We start from the raw sequence: 20,509 nt of genomic DNA, 5'->3' as shown, positions 1-20,509 counted from the left end.
AAAATTAAAAAAAAAATTGAAAGCAACCCCCAAAAGGAAGATGCCTTCAGGTAGAGTTAGTTAAGTTATTTCTATCCATGTCTCCCTCAGATGAATTGAATGTTTTCTTCATGATACCCTTAGCTTCCTCTTCTCCACCAGCAACCCTGCTTTATAGTTAGGGTTTGGCCATTGCTTTCTGGTACTGATCCTTGATCCTCAGGGTCAACGCCACCCTGTTCTTCATTAACTGGATGTGACAGATGCCCTCATAACTAGACAGCAATGGATTCTATCCCCCTTGGGTCTGCATCTCATCCTGGAGCTAAGTCAGAGACAGAGGGCCTCCGTGGTGCTGTTTGCACAGGGAGGCAGCTGTCAGACCTGTTTGTAGACTCTCCAAGCCATGTGAAATATGGCTCACTTTCAATAATAACCAGTCAACCCCAGTAAAGCACACAATTTGTATTAGACTCATTCACCCAAATAGATAATAAGGCTATTCTAATAGGCACGCTGACATGAAATGAAATAACATCCAATCACAGCACGAAAAAGCATTTCTTTTGCAATTCTCAGTTCATTCCTCTCATTGGATCAAATACGAAATTGCATTTTATGTCACTGTGTTTCTAACACTTCCCTGTAGTGCTGCGGCCTCCATTATTAACAGACAGAGCTGAGTTTCTGCTACTCAGTGGTCCCATAGCAGAATACAGTAACATTGCTATCTGATAGGAATGCCTTTAGTCTCAGGAACAGACATGGAAGTTAATGGAGTAACATTCCCTTGGCGTTCTACTGACATTGCCCAGAGAATCCTAGCTCTGGCCACACATGCTTTATGAGAAGCTCCCAAGGCTTGGGACTATGACAGAACCGAGACTGAGTCTGAGGGTAAAGACTTCCATCTGCTGCCACAGAATAATCAATACAAATAAACCTTTCGTATGTGCAGAGAGAGTCTGGGTACTTGGATACCAGAAAACCAGACACAGGATAAAACAGGCAAATAAATGAATAAAGAAGTTCAGTCAATGGTTACCCAAGGACTGTCAAAATATATGAGTTAAGAAATGTATGGCCTGTGTGGTTCCTGTGCTGGAAGTTATTTGCTAAGTGAGACAATTGTATCATAATCAGTCTTGCAGCAGCCATGGCTGGCAATTTATAAGGAAGTATATGTTTCAAGACACATACCACAGGGTGTGGCTCATCTCAGGATGGTCATGAGCAGCCTCCGGAACCCAAGATCAGTGCCATTCTGGGTCCCTAATCCTGTATTAGATTCTTCTTGCTGTTGTTAACAAATAACCACGAATTTAGCTGACAACAAATACATCACCGTATAGCCCTGGAGGTCAGAAGCCAGAAATGGATCTCACTGGGATAAAATCAAGGTGCTGAAAGGGCTGAGTTCCTTCCAGAGGTTCTAGGGGAGAATCCATTTCCTCACCTTTTCCAGCTTCTGGAGGAGGCAGCGTTCCTCCACCTTCAAAGCCAGCAACTGTATCACTCTGACCTCTGTTTCCATCACCACATCCCCTTCTCTGACTTTCACCCCCTCCCACCGTCCTCTTCCACTTGTAAGGACCTCTGATTACAGTGGGGGCCCCCCAGTAATCCAAAATAATCTTCTATGTTAAAGTCAGCTCATGAGCAACCTAAACTCCCCCTTGCCACGTGACCTAACACGTGGGATTAGCATGCAGACATCTTAGGGGGTGGCGGGCATTATTGTGCCTACCATTCCTTCACATGGCATGCAAAGGCTTCCACTGTGCAGACTCACACTGTCTTTCTGGCCTCATCTCCCACCACACACCATGTCTTAGTTAATCATACAAATCACCCTAAAACTTAATGGCTTATAACAAGATTTATTCTTTCACGGTTCCCACAGCTCAAGGTCTCTCAACAAGGCCACAATCCAAATGTTGGCTGAGGCACTGTCTTCAAACTCAACTGGGGAAGGATCTGCTTTCAAGTTTATTCACACGGCTGTTGACCGGATTCTGCCCGCCCTGGCTGTTGACTGGAGGCTGCCCCGGTTCTTTGCCATAAGGGCTTCCCAATCAGACAGCTCATAACGTGGCAGCCGGCTTTCTCGGAGCAAGGAGCAAGACGAGCCAGAGAGAGACGGCAAAAGCAAGAGGGAAGACAGTCTTTTGCCACCTCATCTTATCACTTTTGCTGTATTGTATTCATTCGAGGTGAGGCCAGCCCACACTCTGGGGAAGGGGATATCACAAGGGCGTGAACCGGGAGGTGGGCACGAGGGGCCATGTTAGAAGCTGTCTGATGCACCCCAATACGTGTCCTGTGCTCTCATCACAAAACCGCCAACACTAGCCAAGAATGAAAACCAATGCTTTGCAACCCAGGTCTTATATCTGTTCGTGAATTTGCTCATCCAGGAAGTCTTCATTCTGTTCCTACTGTGAACCAGGTAGGAACTCAAGGGCTGGAGATAAAACAGTGAAAAGGAGACAAAGACCCTTTTGCCTGAGAGCAAACGTCTAGTGGAAAAGGAGACAGGAAACGAACCACATGCATAGTGTGACAGAGGGTGAGGAGTCAGGGGCACAGTGGGTGTCTTTGGGGGTGAGGCTGTCTCATACATGAGACAGAAGGTCTGGGTGAAAGCTGGCCTTTGAGCAAAGACGTGAAGGACGTGTGGGAGCCACCATGAGAATATTTGGAGGAGGAGCGTCCTTGACAATGGAGACAGCAAGTGCCAAGGTGGGTGATGGATTCAGGGAACAAGGGGTTCAGTGCGGCTGGAGCAGAGGGAGCAAGGGAAGAAAGCAGTTGGAGGTGAGGCCCAACAGGCAACCAGGAGCCAGATCTTACAGGGCCTTGTAGGTCATTAAGAGGATTTTGAATTTTATTCCAAGATGGGAGCCACTGAGGAACGTCCCCCTAAAAAAAAGCCACCTAAAATCTAGTAGTTACAAAAAAAATTATCCCCCTCCTTTGTAATCTCAAGATATTATTTCTGTTGTATGTTATAGGGAGGTATTGCTTTAATATAGCTGTATTTCTGATACTTATATATCAGAATAATATATATACTAATTATATATATACTAATATATATATACTAATACTTATAGTACACTAATACTTCATATTTATACCTCATTGATCCCACATTGTCTAAGTATTTTTTTAAGTTTATTTATTTATTTTTGAAAGAGAGAGAGCACAAGCATGAGCGGGGGAGGAGCAGAGAGAGAATCCCAAGCAGGCCCCGCAACGTCAGCACTGAGCCCGATGTGGGGCTCGAACTCACGAACCATGATATCATGACCTGAGCTGAAATCAAAAGTTAGACGCTTAACTGACTAAGCCACCCAGGAGCGCCCCCCGCCCCCCCCCCCACCAACTTTCTAATTCTTACTTTAAAAAATAATACCTGAAAGCCTTGGGTGTTTGAAACTGCTTTGTCCCCAGATAAGGAAAAAGAAATCAAATAAAACAATTTCTGGGAAACTCAGGTCCATTGCTTGCCTGAAGTCAAACAGCCTCCAAGAGCCAAGGCTGGGACCCAGGTCACAGTGACTTATTAACCACACAAAACCCGCCTCCACCTAGCAGACCCTCCCCCGACTGCATGAAAGGGTATGTTGTAAAGCATGCGCCTTGAACCATAAGTAAGGCAGTGCCTTAGGAACTGCCTGGCCCTCGGGGAAGTGGTTGCTGATGAACAGCCACAGGGGTGCCTGGGTGGCTCAGTAGGTTGAGCCCACTTCGGCTCAGGTCATGATTTCATAGTTCATGAGTTCAAACCCTGCATTGGACGCGCTGTGTCGGTGTGGAGCCTGCTTCAGATCCTCTGTCCCCCTCTCCTTCTGCCCCTCCCCTGCTCGCTCTTTTTCTCTCTCTCTCTCTAAAATAAACATTAAAAAAAAAAAAAAAAAAAAAAAAAGCCAGCCAGGAGGTGGTCTGAGCAGGTGTCTGAAGGCCCAGGAGAAAGGCCCGTTTATACTCGCTCACTCACCAGCCAAGCTCCTGATCTAATGGCCCAGGATCGTGGGAAAGGGCACTTCGACATCACTGCCTTCACTGCACCCCCAGCCCCAAGTGTCTCATACTGGCAGTGCCAGCTAGAAGTCACCTTCACACACCTTGCAGGGTCTAGACTAGTTAGATAAGCGTATGGAAATTAGTTCCCTCAGGGAGAGACAGGTCAGCAAAAGTGGTTAGGAGTGGCTGGGAGGGAGGGGAGGGCCGACTGGTTTACAAAGAGAAGCATATATAAGGGAAACGAGAGAAACGCTCCACTTTCAAACACTAGGATTTGGGCCCGGGACCCATAGACAGGACAAGAAGAGAGTGGGATGGCCTGGTACATCCTCTACCTCCTGAACCTTCTCTGGGCTGTGGCTGGCACCAGCACCCAAACCCAGGGCTCATGTTGTGAGTACAGTGTTTCCTCCAGAGAGAAGTCAGGGAAGCCGTGACCCCAGGGACAGGGGCAAACCTCACACGCTGAGGTCGGCTGAGGAGAAAGTGATTGGAAACAGCAACCACTGTAGGAGTTCCAAGTGGGTGAGTCAGGGAGAGTGCTTGGTTCATCTTTCCTAGCTGCATAGTGTAAGTTCTTCCAGAAGGAAGTCTATGCATTTTTTTTTTAGTTTATTTGTTTATTTTTGAGAGAGAGAGAGAGAACAAGTGGGGAAGGGGCAGAAAGAGCAGGAGAGAAAGAATCCCTAGCTGGCTGCACCCTCAGCATGGAGCAGGTCTCGGGGCTCAATCTCATGAACCGTGAGATCATGACCTGAGCTGAAATCAAGAGCCAGATGCTTAACCGACTGAGCCAACCAGGTGCCCCGAAGGCTATGCATTTCACATTAAGAGAGATTGAAATCCTGGTGCAGGAATGATGGCTGGTGGCACAGACAGAGAGGCTCAGAGCTGTTCTGACCTCGTGCCACTGCTAGTGGGGATATGGGTACTCGCTGAGGACTGGTCGTATCCCAAGTCTTCCATATTTTTCATGTCAGACTGAGGAAAAAAATGCAAGGAAAACATGATTTTGAGGGATGTGCTGGAAATAATATGAACTGCCCATGAATCATATTGCTTGAAGTCACTAAGTGAGAAATCACTTTCTTAAAGATAAGGGTTGAGAAGATGTTTGGTTTAATTGGCCTCAGAGGAAAATCTCAAGGTTTTCTCCTTTTTCTTTAATAATCATCCCTACACGGGAGCATCCTGGAAGGAACCAATGCTAATCCTGTCTTCCGATTGACTCACAGGAAACACGTGTCTGAGATGAGAGACAGGGTAGGGGGTTAGTTAATGCCCTTCTCTTTTCAGCTGTCCCCCCAGCACAGCAGCCCTTGGTTAATGGCATACAAGTGCTCATGGAGAACTCTGTGACCAGCTCAGCCTTCCCAAATCCCAGCATCCTGATCGCCATGAATCTAGCCGGAGCCTACAATGTGGAGGCCCAGAAGCTCCTGACTTACAAGCTCATGGCCAGTGACATAGCCGGTGAGAAGTCAGAGCCCCTCTGAACTCTCCCTGACTCTCCAGCCCCAGGTCCTAACTCCACACACCCCCTATTCCCATGCCACCTGAGATTATACCTGAATCCTCTCCCTGACTCTCCAGCCCCAGGTCCTAACTCCACACACCCCTTACTCCCATGCCACCTGCGATTGCACCTGAATCACCCAAATACCTTTCCCTACAAACCTGGAAAGAAATGCATGTGAAGTCAGAGCATTCGCAGAAGAGGGCAGCAACAATGAAACAGCTCTAGATCAGATGTAAAAAGAGCAGCCCTCCAGTTCTGGCTCTATACCACGTATTAACTCCATGACCTTGGGGCACCTGGGTGGCTCAGTCAGTTGGGCATCCAACTCTTGATCTCATCTCGGGTCTTGATCTCAGGGTCCTGAGTTCAACCCTGCCTTAGGCTCCACACTGGGCGTGGAGCCTACTTTAAAAAATAAAAGTAACTCAGTGACCTTGAACAGGTCACGAATCCTGACCAACCTCACTTACGCATCTGCAAAATGTAGACGATTCTAATAACAAGGACACTAACAGTCATAATAAGAATGATAGAAATAATCAGATCTCTGTACTGCCTACCTCCCAGGAGTAGCCCTGACAATCAAGTGAGACAATAAAGTTAAAGTTATTTTCAGGTATGAATTTGTATGGGTGTTCTTGCTGCTTTTCTAAACAGACACCAGAGATTCTCGATGAAGTTGTCAAGTCACGGAGTGGTCACCAGAGTAAACATTCCTTGAGAATTTGTCCACACTTCTTTCCTTAAAAAGGAGAGATCAAAAAATTATCTAGGTGGTGCCTGGCTGACTCAGTCAGAAAAGCACTCTTAGATCTCAGGGTTGTGAGTGTGTAACCCATGTTGGGTAAAGAGATTACTTAAAAATAAAATCTTTAAAAAAAAAAAAAAAACCTATCTAATCACACTATTAAAAATTCAATGATCTGGACAAAAAGCAGAGAGTTCAGCCCTGGTGCCAGGCACACTCTTCCCTGACAATACCTTTGTAACCCTTTTGTTCTCTCCTCCACAGACCTGACCATTGGCCAGCTCGCCCTTACTGTCATGGCCCTCACCTCCTCCTGCCGAGACCCTGGGAATAAAGTTTCGATTCTACACAGACAAATGGAAAACTGGGCTCCTTCAAGTAAGAGTTCATCAGAAGGGAGGGGAGAGTGAGGCAAATGATCTTTCCTGAGAATTTTAAGCCTAGAACGAAAGAGATGGGGGAATGGAAAGTGAGGGAAGAAACACAGCTGCCTTTGCTTAGGATCCCTGAGATCATCCCACTGCGAGATATTCACTTCGATTCCAAGTGAACTAGAGAAGACCACTGTCCCCAGGGACACAGACTTATGCCATCACCTGAAGACAGCCTCGTCCCTTTTATTCTCTTCTCATGCCGGGTGACACTCTTATTCTGAGAAGTGTTGAAGTTACCTTTTGCTAAAATGGAGGTTTTCTTTTTGGACAGGTTTTCTAAACATTTCTATTTAAAAGGTTTGGCTTTTCCCTTTTTCATGAACGTCCTCATTCTGGAGGATGTTAATCTTACGGAGGCCCTCTGTCCCCTTCCCAGGCCCCAATGCTCAGTCTTCAACCTTCTACGGGCCCAGTCTGGCAGTCCTGGCGCTGTGCCAGAAGAACCCTGAGACAACCTTACCCATAGCAGTCCGCTTTGCCAAGATCCTGCTGGCCAATTCCTCCCCCTTCAACACGGGTGAGTCGGTCACCACTGCCAGGCACTGCCCTGAGCAGGGAACATCACGGGCACTGAATGGGGGGCCGGAGGGGACAGTGGGAGGGGGAGTTCTCCATGGAGGAAGAGCTCAGGATCATGAAAATGTCTACAGATGGGAGGTACTTCACAAATATTTGTTGGACATGTGAATTAAGGAATAAATGAAAGGGAAATAGTAAGACAAAGAAACCAGGACGGTACTTAAAATGTCTTGACAATGACAGAATCTTCACTGGAAACAATAAGCATGTCACTCACCCAAGTCAGGAGTTATTTCCAGGCAAATTCTTGAATTATTAAACCAATGTCTAGACTCAGCCATACGCTGAACCTTCTCTTGTGTCATTAGTGGTGATTCCACACTCTGTTCTTCTCAATGTTTCTCCTTATAACATTCAAATATTCTCTTTCTATTGAACAGATACTGTCTGGGGGCACCTGGGTGGCTCAGTCGGTTAGGCACGCAACTCTTGTTTTCAGCTCAGGTCACAATCTCACAGTTTGTGAGTTCAATCTCTCTCTGCCTCTCTGTCTGTCTCTCTGTCTGTCTCAAAATAAATAAATAAACAAAAAACATTTAAAATACATAAACAGATACTGATGCTCCTCCGCTTCAAGGATATACTGGAACCATTGTATTCCTTCTTTCTGCAACCTTATGGCTGCTTGTGAATGGAAGCTTCTCCCCTCTATGGCACCAGGTCCTTCTCTGTCCACCCTCCCCTCCTGCAGATGATGGTGCCTACTCTGAATAATGCCGTCTGTGAGGACACTGCTGTATGCCCCTCGTTCACGGTCACATTTTCTCCTCTGCCACTCTCCAAGCAAGAGTGTATCTCAGGTTAACACCCCATTACCCATGCTTCCTCAACAACCTCTCTTGTCTCAAGCAAACGCTCTCATTGCAGGCTTTCAGACCAAGAAACAAAGGCTCTGGTACGTCCCTGGGGGTCAAGAGCAGACGGGTCTCCGTGTTCCATCTGGGACCTCATGCATTGCTGGGGTGTCTCTGTCAGTTTGGGAAATTTGGACTTCTTTGCCAACACTGGTTTCAACAACACTGTCTTCCTTAATGAGTTTATGCAAATTTCAGGTGGAGATCCCAGTAGGGAGGGGAAGATCAGTCAAAGAAAAGATGTCATCTGGCAAGTCTTGCATGTGTTCCGGTCTTGTCCTGCCAGCGCTTGCTCATTCAGTCCATGTACATTTTCCCATGCAAATCATGGAAATGCCCCTGTGCTGGGTGCCATGGGGGGGGGGCCACCCAGAAGCTCACAGAGCATGGTAACAACAAAACAGCATCGAGTGCTGACATTGCAAAACAGGTCCAAACAACACATGCTAAAAAATAAAAAAGGTCAGGAAAGAGACCACACCTGTGGCACAGGGCTGCCCAAGGGAAGGCTTCAATGAGAGGTGGCGATGGCTCGGCCTTCAAGCATTGGTGACATTTTTAAAGATAAACACTAGCACAAGAGAAATGGGATTGAATCAAGCGCCAGTCTACATTAATTAAAAGCATGAGCTGTGGAGTCACATAGATCTGGGTTCAGATCCTGGCCCTGCTACTTACTAGCTGTGTGGCCTTGGGCCATTATTTGGCCTCTCTGAGCCTCCATTTCCTCATCCCTTAAATGGAGACGATTATAGGTCCTACTTCACAGGTTGTCCTGAAGAATAAAGGAGATAACGTAGCTGGAACACAATAAGCACACAGTAAATGTTGCTTGTTCATATTGTTGCGGTGACGGTTGCCTTATCCCCACTGTGATTCACAGACACGGGAGCAATGGTGACCTTGGCTCTGACTTGTATGTACAACAAGATCCCAGTAGGTTCAGAGGAAGGTTACAGAAGTCTGTTTGGTCAGGTACTAGAGGACGTCGTGGAGAATATTAGCATGAGGATCAAAGACAATGGCATCATTGGAGACATCTACAGTACTGGCCTTGCCATGCAGGTAAACACATCACCAACGCTCTCTGTTGGGTCCATGCCAATACGGTAAGGCTGGGTTGTAGGATCAAGAGACCAGGCTTCTAACATCTCTGGGAAAGACCAGCTAGTTTAACCTGAGGTAGATACCTTGTGGTGCTTATGTCTTAGTCTCTCTACTGGTAAAATGTAGGTTGAGTCTTATTTCTTCCCTACTTCATGGGCAAAGTGTGAAAATAAAACTACGTGAATTCTTTTCTCATTCTTGGGGAAAAAAATACAAGTCAATCCAAGAAACATATCAGTTTATTACTGATAATGATCGGTTTGTTCATAATATTTACAGACTGATGAAAATTTGATGTATAAAAAATATAAGGATATTAAAACAAGTCCTAAAAAAAACTGAATTTTCTGATTCCATCTTGCCAGTCAAGTGTTCTTTTTTTTTTAGCCCTTTACCGTGATCCAAAAAAATGTGGGCTTGTATTCAAAGTGATTAATGAAAATAACCTAAAGCTGATTGGATGTTTAATCTTTGTCAAGCTCTTTTATAGTCTCGATCTCATTTCAACCTCACACAGTACTCTAAATGGCAGAGCCAAGTGTGTCTGGTACCCAAATACATACCCAATGCTATGCTTCCCTGGGAACCCAGATCCCCAGGCTTGGATTCTATGAGATGTTGCTTGATGCATCTCCAAATGCAACCCCCTTCCACTGATTAGGGTTGACCAGAGCAGTGTCCTCCCACGGAAGACATACTAAAGATAGTGGGGAGACATAACCAACTAGAATCATAAATTAAATGGTCACCTATGGCCAAATCCTCTAGCCCCAACTGAGAAGTCTGTGCTCCAAAGTCTCAAAATGCCTAGTGTAATTAATTGGAAAACGACATCATGACCTTCTCCATTCAGAAAGCCCAGGAAACAGAGAACCATGGAATCACAATGCCAGCCCTGAACCTAATACACTACAGTGGTAGGAAGAAATCTGTACATGGGGAGGAGTACATGGCCCTGATTCCACACATTAGAAATTACCGAAGGGCATGAACAGACTAGAAATCAGTTTATGTTAAACATAAGAGTAAACACCAAGTCCCCACTCCATGTGCCATGTTTAGGAGCAATTAATGAGAACAAAGTCAGCTTCCGTATCATGTCATGGTGAATGAAATTTTGCCATGGAACAAAAGACTGTTTGTTACCATGGCTGAATCATATGAGACCAGCTCTGGGGCTCAGGTCTAGAAAGCTGTGTGGAGTATCACAGGCAGTCTGGAAGGGATATAAGATGGGTTTTATCTATGATTCACTCAAAATAAACTTGCTTCACCTTAGTGCCAGACAGAGAAAGGTTTGCTCTTGTTAGTTTGGCTTGTGAATTCTGTTTGGGATTTTTATCACCTGCAGGGTACACTCTGATAAGCTGTGCCTGAGAATTAAAGCTTTTCCTATGAAAAGACAAAACCTCATTCTTATCCAGATATCACAGGCCACGTGGATTTCTAATCAGTTAGGAGACATATCCTCTCCCTACTTGAGTTAAGGCACACATCTAGAGTTTACTCAAGCAGCCTGTAGTCTAGAATCGCCAGATATCTAATGCGTAACTTTTTTCTAATTAAAAATGTTCTGGTGTCAAAAACCAGAGGGCTCTGGACATGTAACAACTTGAGTTTGAAGCCCAGATCTGCCACCCTTGTGGGCAAATACTGAATTTCTCTGAATTTCACTTTCCCAATCAGAACATGGATGCAAGGATAGTTTTTACAAATCACAAGCACAAGGCGGTGCTCAATAACTGTTCACGGTCTCTCCCTTTTCAGCCTTCATTCTTCACCTTCCAGGACGCCAGGGCCCTTCAAGTGGTCTGGGCCACCCACATGGCTTCCCTAGGCATTCATATGACACTTCCTCTGTTCCAGAGTTTCTTCTCTTGTTTCCATCACTATTCCAAAGGTTTCAAAATTCCTCTGATAGGGATTTAACTTGGAAAGGGACCTGATAAACATCTTCATGCAAAGTTCTCAATGGCTTCTCACAGCATAATGTGTCCTTTCTCTCTAGAGTGTTGGCATTGGTAATGTTTTATCCCAAAGAGCTACATCTTACTTTTGGGATTTGAGAATTGAATACAGCAAGTGAACAAGATATGGCTGCTGAGGAGTACCTACCTACCTGATGCCCTTTAAACCAAATTTCCCTGTAAAGTGGCCTCTCACAAGGGCCACAACTCATGGTTGCCAAAGTTTACAGTGATAGTCATGCCTATCCAAACTGTCTGGTTGTTCATCAACTGCCTTTGGCTTACAAAGCCAGTTCTGACTCTCCTCCCCCTTCGCTCATTTCCCATTTTAAGATTCAGGTGAATCAGTCAACCAGCAATCTCAGACCATTGACATACTCTGATGGTCATGGTCAGCACAACCCTAAAGTGAGGGAGATGGTAATGACAGCTTATATAACATACGTCACAAAATGCTCTCGCTTATCATCCCATCTGAACCTCAAATGAACCTCCAAAGGTAGGAAGAAATTATGATTTCTATTTGACCCAATGAGATCTAAAACGCAGCAAAGTAGAATGAACTGCTTGGTGTATTTAGCAAGAATCATTTTTGTAAGTAACAGAAACCCAAATAACTTAAGAAAAAAAATGGGCATTTCCTATTTCATACAGACTAGAGGGTCCAGAGCTGGATTAATTTCAGGAGCAGCCAGAAGAAAGGACTCAAATCATGGTTTCAGGGACCACTCTTTTTTCATCGCTCAGCCCTGGTTTTCTTCATTGTCTCCTACTCCATGGTTTCTTCAAAGTGGCTGAGGAAGATGGTCACCAGCAGCCCACTGCTTACTTACATGGTCCCAGCTGAATACCCCCAGCAGGAAAGAAAGAAATGCTTCTCTCTCTGAGTGTCTGTATATCAGGGAAGACACACTCTGTCTAGTGTGTATGCCCACCAATCACTGTCACCAAAAGAATGGCACGCTATGATTAGCCCAGCCCAGGCCATGAATCCACCCCTGTGGCCAGGGTTGTGGAGCCTCTGGCTGACAGTCCTGATGTGAATACAAAGTGTGGGAGGAGTCCACCAAAGGGTGTGCAGGACAACACAAAACAAAAGAGTTCTCCTATGTTTCGCTGGCCAGGCTGTTCCAGACTAGCTGCCCCTGGAGCTTGCTTTGCCCGGCTCTCACCTTGTTCTACATTTAAGAACTATTTTATATAAAACATACTATAAATGCAGCAGCCCTAATAGTGTTCCCCAAATCTGTTTGTTGCACAAATATTTGTTGTGTGACTGCTATGTGATAGACACTGAGCTAAGAGGTGGGGACACAGAGTGAACAAAAGAGACATCGTCCTGAACCTTGGGCAGCTCAATTTTGGACTCTGGATGATCCCCAAGATTAGTGATCAAGTGTTTCCCTTATAAAGCTTATAAAGGCCAACTCTCAGCTATGCCTAATCAACCAATCTCTCCCTCTCCTTCTCTCTCTCTCTCTCTCTCCCTCTCTCTCCTGCCCCAGGCTCTCTCCGTGACACCTAAGCACCCTCTCAAGAAGTGGAACTGCAAGAAGACCATGGACACAATACTTAAGGAGATTGAGCTGGGGAAATTCCACAATCCCATGTCCATTGCCCAAATCCTCCCTTCCCTGAAAGGCAAGACATACCTAGATGTGCCCCATGTGTCATGTATCCCTGGTAAGAACTCTAAACATCTGCCTTTCCTTGTGGTATAAAGTGGAAACTTATGTCCATAATAATATGTGGATCAATTTCAAGTGGCATATAGGCTTGTTATGTAGGCAGAGACGCATCTGATTTCCAATTCCCAAGTGTCGTGTCTTAACACACAGCCGCGCCAGCCTGCCCTCAGAGTTCAGCCCCCATGTCCACTTCACTCAGTACACATTAAATGAGCACCTACTATAGGAGGTGGTGAAGATGATGCTGAAGATGATAGTGAAGTGAAATGATGGTGAAGGGGGAAGGTCCATGGTCTTGACAATCAGATGATATATAACTTCACTCATTCATGGGATGAATGCCTCAAACATTACACGGTATCTTCAGATATCTGCTCTTTACAAGGTCATGAGATAGATACATAGACAAAAACCACAACATTTGGAAGAATGAAATAAGCATTAAATAGAAATAGAAGCCACATACAGTGCAAAAGCAAAGGAGGTATGGCCAATCACTGATCTGGTCTGAGAGACTTATGAGAAGAACAGAGTTGGCATTTCAGCCCAGACGTGGAGATCTAAATACGAAGCCTTGGTGCTCCTGGCACACCAAAGGAATGGGGGTGGAAACCTGGCACGTTACCCTCTGATTTGAAATATCTCTATTTTATACAATTAAAAATATAATACAAGGATACTTAAAATTCAAACACTGCAGAAATGTACACAAGGAAAGTGGGAGTCCTGCATAAAAATTTTATCACTCCAGAGATAACTAGTCCTTGGTAGACATAGTGCCAACCCCTCTTTGTTATCAACTACTAGTATAAAGCACTATTCATCTTATGTTGCATGGACTTCCCGAGACAAGCAGAGATGACTAAGCTCCTTGTCTATCTCAGAACAGAATCTATAGAGACCGCGATCAAGCAACCGGATCCCAAGCACAGCCACATTCACCTAACTCCTTAGACTGCTTCCCAGTGATCTCCCCACCTTCACAAGATGGCTTTGGAGTCTTTCCTACCATTCTACACTACAGTTGCCCAGGCGTTTTGTTAAACGGCCTGAAACTTACTACCAGTGCCTCCAGATTCACAGTGGAAATTCCTTCAACAAAACTCATGTTCCTTGTAAAACTAGCTGTCAGCTCTTCAGCCAAAAACAACTCTCTAGAATGGAAATGAGAGCTCCATGGACCACACCAGTTCCTCAGAACAACCCACCAAGGACACAATATCATTGCCATTCCTTGAAATGTTTGTTTTTTGGTTTGTTTTTCTTTTAGGATGAGTCGCTAACAACAGAGATTTTGCACCTAATAGTACAAACCCCGTAGTCTTTAACAAATTTGGCCTGTTTGCTCTTCACAGGTCATGAAGGGCAACCAACCCTCCCCAGCCAAACCAACCCTGCTCCCACCTCAGCATCCAACATCACCGTCATATACACCATCAATAACCAGCTGAGGGGGGTGGAGCTGCACTTCAATGAGACCATCAATGTCAGTGTGAAAGCTGGATCGGTGCTACTTGTTGTCCTAGAGGAAGCCCAGCGCAGAAGCTCCATGTTCAAGTGAGTGTTGTAAGCGACACGCACATTCCCCCCAGGACTTGCCTGAATTCCCATTCTCTCTCTCTCTCCTGCCTTTTCTTACCTTTTTTCCCTTCTGATAATTTAACACATCTTCATCCCATCACCCCTCAAGAGGCCTGCAAACTACCAACTAGGCAAGGCTCTCAGGAAACATTAAATCACCCAAGTCAACATACGATAGAGGTTTACAAACAGGAATTCAAAGGGGAGAGTCTGTTGTGGATTAGAATAGTCCAGAAAGGCTTGGGGCTTTGGACCACATTCGAAGGATAAGTACTGTAGGGCAGATATGGGTAGATGGTATTCTAGGAAGAGGGAATGGCTAGAAAGAAGCATTCAAGGGGTGTTTGGGTGGCTAAATGTCCTCAGTTAAACGTCCAACCTGGGCTCAGGTCATGATCCCACAGTTCGTGGGTTCGAGCCCCACATCACCTCCATGGTGAGTGTGCAGAACCTGCTTGGGATTCTCTCTCTCTACCTCTCTCTCTCTGCTCTTTCCCCACTTGCACTTTCTCTCTCAAAATAGATAGATAGATAGATAGATAGATAGATAGATAGATAAAAAAGAAGAAGAAGAAGCATCGGAGGCAGGAAGAAGCAAGGAATTCCGGGAGCGAGTAGTCCAGCGTGACTAAACAAGAGAATACAGGACTGAATTAAGTAAGTAACATCCAGAAGGATAGTCTGGGTAATGTAAAAAATCTGAAAAATCAGGCTCAGGAGATTGGACTCCACATTATGGAGAAGCATTGCAAGTTTTTAAGTAAGAAAAGTCATGTTGTAAAATGTTAGTTGGTTTGTGAATGGGAGACAAGGAGGAAATCTGGGGTGTGCCTATGGTCATGAATCTATGAAGTAATGAAGATTCCATGTAGGACAAACAGACTCACACCGAGGAAAACTCCACAGGTCTCTGTGAGAACTGGATGCGAGGGGCAAGAGAGAGAGAAGCTTCCAAACTTTTGATAGGAGTACCAGAAAGAAAGAATGTCTTTCAGAGAAAAAGACTTAATTCCTTTAGACGTGTCTAATTGTATGTGTTCAAAACAGAAGCATTGGGGAGCTTTTGAAGGGAGAAGCATGCAACGCTCCTTGGGGGCGTGAGTTGGAGCCCCATGTTGGGCATAAAGCCTATTAAAAAAAATAAAAAGGGGTGCCTGGGGGGTTCAGTCGGTTAAGCATCTGACTTCGGCTCAGGTCATGACCTTGTGGTCCGTGAGTTCGAGCCCCGCGTTGGGCTCTGTGCTGACAGTTCAGAGCCTAGAGCCTGTTTCAGGTTCCGTGGTCTCCCTCTCTCTCTGACCCTCCCCCATTCATGCTCTGTCTCTCTCTGTCTCAAAAATAAATAAACGTTAAAAAAAAAGGTTTTTTTTAATTTATTTTGTTTTTTTCAACGTTTATTTATTTTTGGGACAGAGAGAGACAGAGCATGAACAGGGGAGGGGCAGAGAGAGAGGGAGACACAGAATCGGAAACAGGCTCCAGGCTCTGAGCCATCAGCCCAGAGCCCGACGCGGGGCTCGAACTCACTGACCGCGAGATCGTGACCTGTCTGAAGTCGGACGCTTAACCGACTGCGCCACCTAGGCGCCCCGAGGTTTTTTTTAAATAAAAAGAACATGAGACAGGTCTACATGCCCATTATACGCATAGCACCGCTTAAGCCCAAAGAGGCTAAGTAACAATCCTAAGATCACATGACATGTAGCTAATAGAGTTGAGATCAGAACCTAGACTTGACCGTGAAGCTCATATGTCTTCCACTGCCCTGTCATAAAGGGAAGAATACAGAAATAAATCCAGAGGAGAAAATTAAGCCTTGTGAGGTGGTTATAGTTTGCAAAAAGAGGAAGCAGGAGAGAAAAATGGAGAAGACTAAGATAGCAGAGGGAGCAGAGGGAACATGCTAGGTGCTGGAAAGGAAAAGAGGAGAATCTTTGAAAGGGAAGGTGACATGACCCCAGTCCTGCAGAGACATGCCAAGGAGGACAACTGACCAAGTCTGAGGGAGTGAAGCTGAGTGGGATGTGGAATCTACCCCACAGGATTGGGCTCGGGGAGTCGTGCCTGCTGTCCACAGCCCAGCTCCATAATTTCCCTGACTTCTATACCCAGGTCGGGATCAACGTTGCACTCCAAGAATACTCAGCTTTCAAACAACCCTCTGAATCTACCTTACTACTTCTCTGAGCTTAGCTTTAATTTTGCCTGATTTTTCTTTTTCTGACTGTGAATGTCATAAATACTTACAGTAGACAGGTGGGGGGTGATGCATAAAGAAGAAAACAGAACATCTACACTACATGCACAACATAATCACTGTGGACATGTTTTTATCATTTTGTAGGTGGTTTCTTCCCATGCATATTATAAACATCACATAGATGGGATAGCTATTTCGTGTACAATTTATGTCCCACAGTTTCACTTAACATTATTGGAGGAGCATTTGTAATGTCACTTAAAATTATTGAAAAATATAATTTTGTAACTGCAAAAAACTTCAGTCTTGAATATTCATCCCACGATTCAAGTAATTATTCACCCATATTTGGGCATTTACATTTTCTTTAATTTGCTTATTGACAGGTTAAAAAAAAACTCCCTTCAGGCTAATTTCATTTCATTTTAAGTGAAGTAATTTCATATTCATTAGTCATTTGTAATTTCTCTTTTGAGCATGATTTTATCGGATCTATAAAGCATTTAGAATGCCTCTGTCCCAGGGCGCCTGGGTAGCTCAGCCTGTTGAGTGGCTAACTCTTGATTTCAGCTCAGGTCATAATCCCAGTGTCATGGGATCGAGCCCCGTGTTGGGCTCCATGCTGGGCATAAAGCCTGCTTAAGATTATCTGTTTCTCATTCCCTCTTCCCCTCTCCCTCCCTCTCTCTCTAAAATAAAATAAAGAGAATGTCTCTGTCCCTTCACCCTAACCTCTTATTGCCTTTCCTAAATGAGACATTAATCACATACATGATTTTATTCTTACAGATTTGAAACCACAATGACATCTTGGGGCCTTGTTGTCTCCTCCATCAATAATATTGCTGAAAATGTTCATCATAGGACCTACTGGCAATTCCTTAGTGGCAAAACACCTTTGGATGAAGGTGAGAAAGGAAAGGAATCTGGGAATCTCTTCCATAGTCTGAAGGCTACTTTCTTTCATTCTCTTCTTTAATTCATTCGTTCAATCGGCAAATAATTGAGATCATATGTATATATACGATAATCACACATACAGTGACTATGCATATATATTCATACACGTATATTATGAATATATATACAGTGATTTGATTGAATGATTGATAGATGATGGGATAGATAGATAATAGAACAGGTGGCTGGCTTTCTAAAATAGCTTTTTTAGGACTCTTGGGTGTCTCAGTCGGTTGGACGTCTGACTTTGGCTCAGGTCATGATCTCACGGTTCATGGGTTCAAGCCCCACATCAGGCTCTGTGCTGACAGCTCAGAGCCCAGAGCCTGCTTCGGATTCTGTGTCTCCCTCTCTCTCTGCCCCTCCCCTGCTTGCACTCTGTCTCTCTCTGTCTCTCTGTCTCTCTCTCTCTCTCAAAAATAAATAAACATAAAAAAATTAAATCAGGCTTATTCTTATGTCTGCCAATTACTTTTCTTCTCTGAGGAAAGAATGATAAACAGAAAGCCTCTGAGATCCAAAAAGATTTCGGCCTGGAATTGTCATTCTTTCCAATGCCTGGCAACTTGGAAGCCATCAATACCGCCATCATCTAACTTTCCTGCCCTGAAACACAAGAATTCTCAACACACTGCCCTTCCTTATTGTCTGCAAAATCTTCAAAAATGAATATGAGATCTTTCTACCTTGAATGCTCTAAATTTGGCTTAACTAAGCAAGTTTAATAGTAACCACCATTTACTGCACACTTACTACATGTCAGGTACTGTATTAGGCATCTGGCAGTCATTATTCCTAGTGCTGAAAATGTTTCTTCAGGGTAAATATTATGAATGCAATTTAATACATGAGGAAAAGGAGACTCACAATTTAAGGGGCTTCTCCGAAGACATACTCCACATGGCAACTCTGAGCCTGGAAACAAGGACTCCCTAAACCTCAGTTCCATACTCTTCCATACCAACGGTGCTGCCCATTTCACTCTGTGATGACTTTACTCCTCCAACAATGAGCCGATCCCCTGGGAGGTGGGTGTGGTTATACGCCCCACGGTCACCTCATGTTCTTCTCTGATTGTTTCTAGGCGTTGCTGACTACATACCCTTCAACCATGAGCACATCACAGCCAATTTCACACAGTACTAAGGACGAAGTGGCTTCAGGTTCTCTCAAACACCTTCAAAGGATGATGGAATTTTTGTTCATTTCATTTCAAATCTACGCCAAAAAGTGGAAATCTACAATGCTCCCATATTCCTGGTAAAAAAAAACAAAAAAACAAAAAAAAAAAAAAAAAAAAAACATGGAAACATTGTGTAGAATAAATGATTCAAACTTCCCCAGAGTCTCAACATCTGTGACCCGTGAAAAAACGTCCAGCTTCTCAAGGCACTGACTGCCAGTCATAATTTAAACCTAGGGTAAGGGGAGAAGAGAGAGCCCAGTTGATATTTTTAGAGTTCATTCTGATCTTGATTAATTAACCAACACGTTCCTTTATTTCTACAAATGAAATGATATATTTTTTTAAATCTCCAATTTTTTTTTCTTATACCAAGTACTACTTTTCAAATCACTTAGTGAAATGGCCAAAATTATTTCATATGAGACTCCCATACAACTAGGTAAATGATGTTGTACTTCTCCCCTTCCATTTCTAATATTGATTCTTGGCAAAATTAAGTTTAAAATGTATATTTTATATAATATATATATAAATACATATTTAATATATAAATATAATTTGTATTTAGTATGTAATTAAAATTTAACATAACTTTTATACATTAAATATAAATACACATCTAAAATCCCACCCCATAAATATTATATATTTTACAAATTAAATAGACATATAGACATATAACCCCATCCTATATACATATTTGAATGAAAAATTAAGCTTTCAAAGACAATCATAACTTTCATCTCTGCTGGTAGGAGTCAACACAGGGACCAGCTTTCTAGTGAAGGATATGAAAATTGTATCAAAAGGGACATCTGGGTGACTCAGCTAGTTGAGCATTCAACTCTCAATTTTGGCTCAGGTCATTATCTCAGGGTGAGATCGAACCCCACTTTGGGCTCTGAGCTGAGCATAGAGGCTGCTTAAGATTCTATCTATCTATCTATCTATCTATCTATCTACCTATCTACCTATCTACCTATCTACCTATCTATCTATCTCTCCCTCTACCCCTGCCCCCACTCGTGTTCTGGAGCTCTCACTCCCTCTCTAAAAAAAGAAGAAAGAAAATCGTATCAAAAGACCTAAAATGTTCTTAAGTTTGACCCCCCCAATCCCAATTCTGAAAATTATACAAAGGAGAGAATCATAATAGGACACACACATACAAGAATCAAAACATCCACTGAAGTAATTAGACAGCAAACTTACATGTGCAGCCTCAGTACACTTCCTAATACTGAAGCCCAGAGGCAGACAGACTCGCCTGCCCTGTCACAGGTCTCCCCTCCCAGCGTCTCAGAATAAGAGCCCGCCCTCTGGTAACAGTGGTTCCTGGGAGAAGAAGGTGTGAGCCACCAGCCCAAGCCTTCATTCCAAACATGCCTATTACATACGTCACTGTACTCCAGAAGAAGGCCAGGACTGTTACCGTGGTGGAAGGCACCCTCAGGGGGTGTGAACAAGTGCGCTCTCATAACATGCCATGATACTCATAATATGGAAAACATGGCAACGGTCTACCTGTCCAACAACAGAGCAATGGACAGGTAAACCCTGGTAGATCCATATGATGGGATACTTAAAAGTCACTGAGATTCTTAAGTTCCACATGTGAATGAAGTCATACGGTGTCTATCTTTCTCTGACTGACTTGTTTCACTTAGCGTTATGCCTC

General features: G+C 44.1%; 1 protein-coding gene across 3 annotated transcripts; it reads left to right on the top strand.

Annotated features, from left to right (window-relative positions):
• Positions 1 to 4,281: 4,281 nt before the first annotated feature.
• On the top strand, positions 4,282 to 18,883 carry CBLIF (cobalamin binding intrinsic factor). 3 transcript variants are annotated; one of them, XM_045485354.1, is made up of 9 exons: positions 4,282 to 4,401; positions 5,305 to 5,481; positions 6,540 to 6,653; positions 7,086 to 7,226; positions 9,026 to 9,207; positions 12,722 to 12,899; positions 14,260 to 14,461; positions 17,475 to 17,593; positions 18,730 to 18,883. In XM_045485354.1, the coding sequence occupies exons 1-9, from the start codon at positions 4,323 to 4,325 to the stop codon at positions 18,789 to 18,791; spliced, it is 1,254 nt and encodes a 417-aa protein (XP_045341310.1). In that variant the 5' UTR covers positions 4,282 to 4,322; the 3' UTR covers positions 18,792 to 18,883. The 3 variants fall into 3 exon arrangements, with proteins under 3 accessions (XP_045341310.1, XP_045341312.1, XP_045341311.1); XM_045485355.1 differs by lacking the exon at positions 4,282 to 4,401 and adding an exon at positions 4,446 to 4,533; XM_045485356.1 differs by lacking the exon at positions 5,305 to 5,481.
• The last annotated feature ends 1,626 nt before the right edge of the window (positions 18,884 to 20,509 follow it).

Source organism: Leopardus geoffroyi, chromosome D1, assembly GCF_018350155.1.
Source record: "Leopardus geoffroyi isolate Oge1 chromosome D1, O.geoffroyi_Oge1_pat1.0, whole genome shotgun sequence".
Classification (NCBI taxonomy): domain Eukaryota; kingdom Metazoa; phylum Chordata; class Mammalia; order Carnivora; family Felidae; genus Leopardus; species Leopardus geoffroyi.
Note: the sequence above shows the minus strand (reverse complement) of the source record. Positions and strands in the feature narration are given on the sequence as shown.

What these genes read in the sequence shown, in the direction of transcription:
- CBLIF (XM_045485354.1), top strand. Translation starts at nt 4,323, where the DNA reads ATGGCCTGGTACATCCTCTACCTCCTGAACCTTCTCTGGGCTGTGGCT. An exon ending in CCAAACCCAGGGCTCATGTT is followed by an intron (nt 4,402 to 5,304) that starts GTGAGTACAGTG and finishes TTCTCTTTTCAG; the next exon opens with CTGTCCCCCCAGCACAGCAG. An exon ending in CATGGCCAGTGACATAGCCG is followed by an intron (nt 5,482 to 6,539) that starts GTGAGAAGTCAG and finishes TCTCCTCCACAG; the next exon opens with ACCTGACCATTGGCCAGCTC.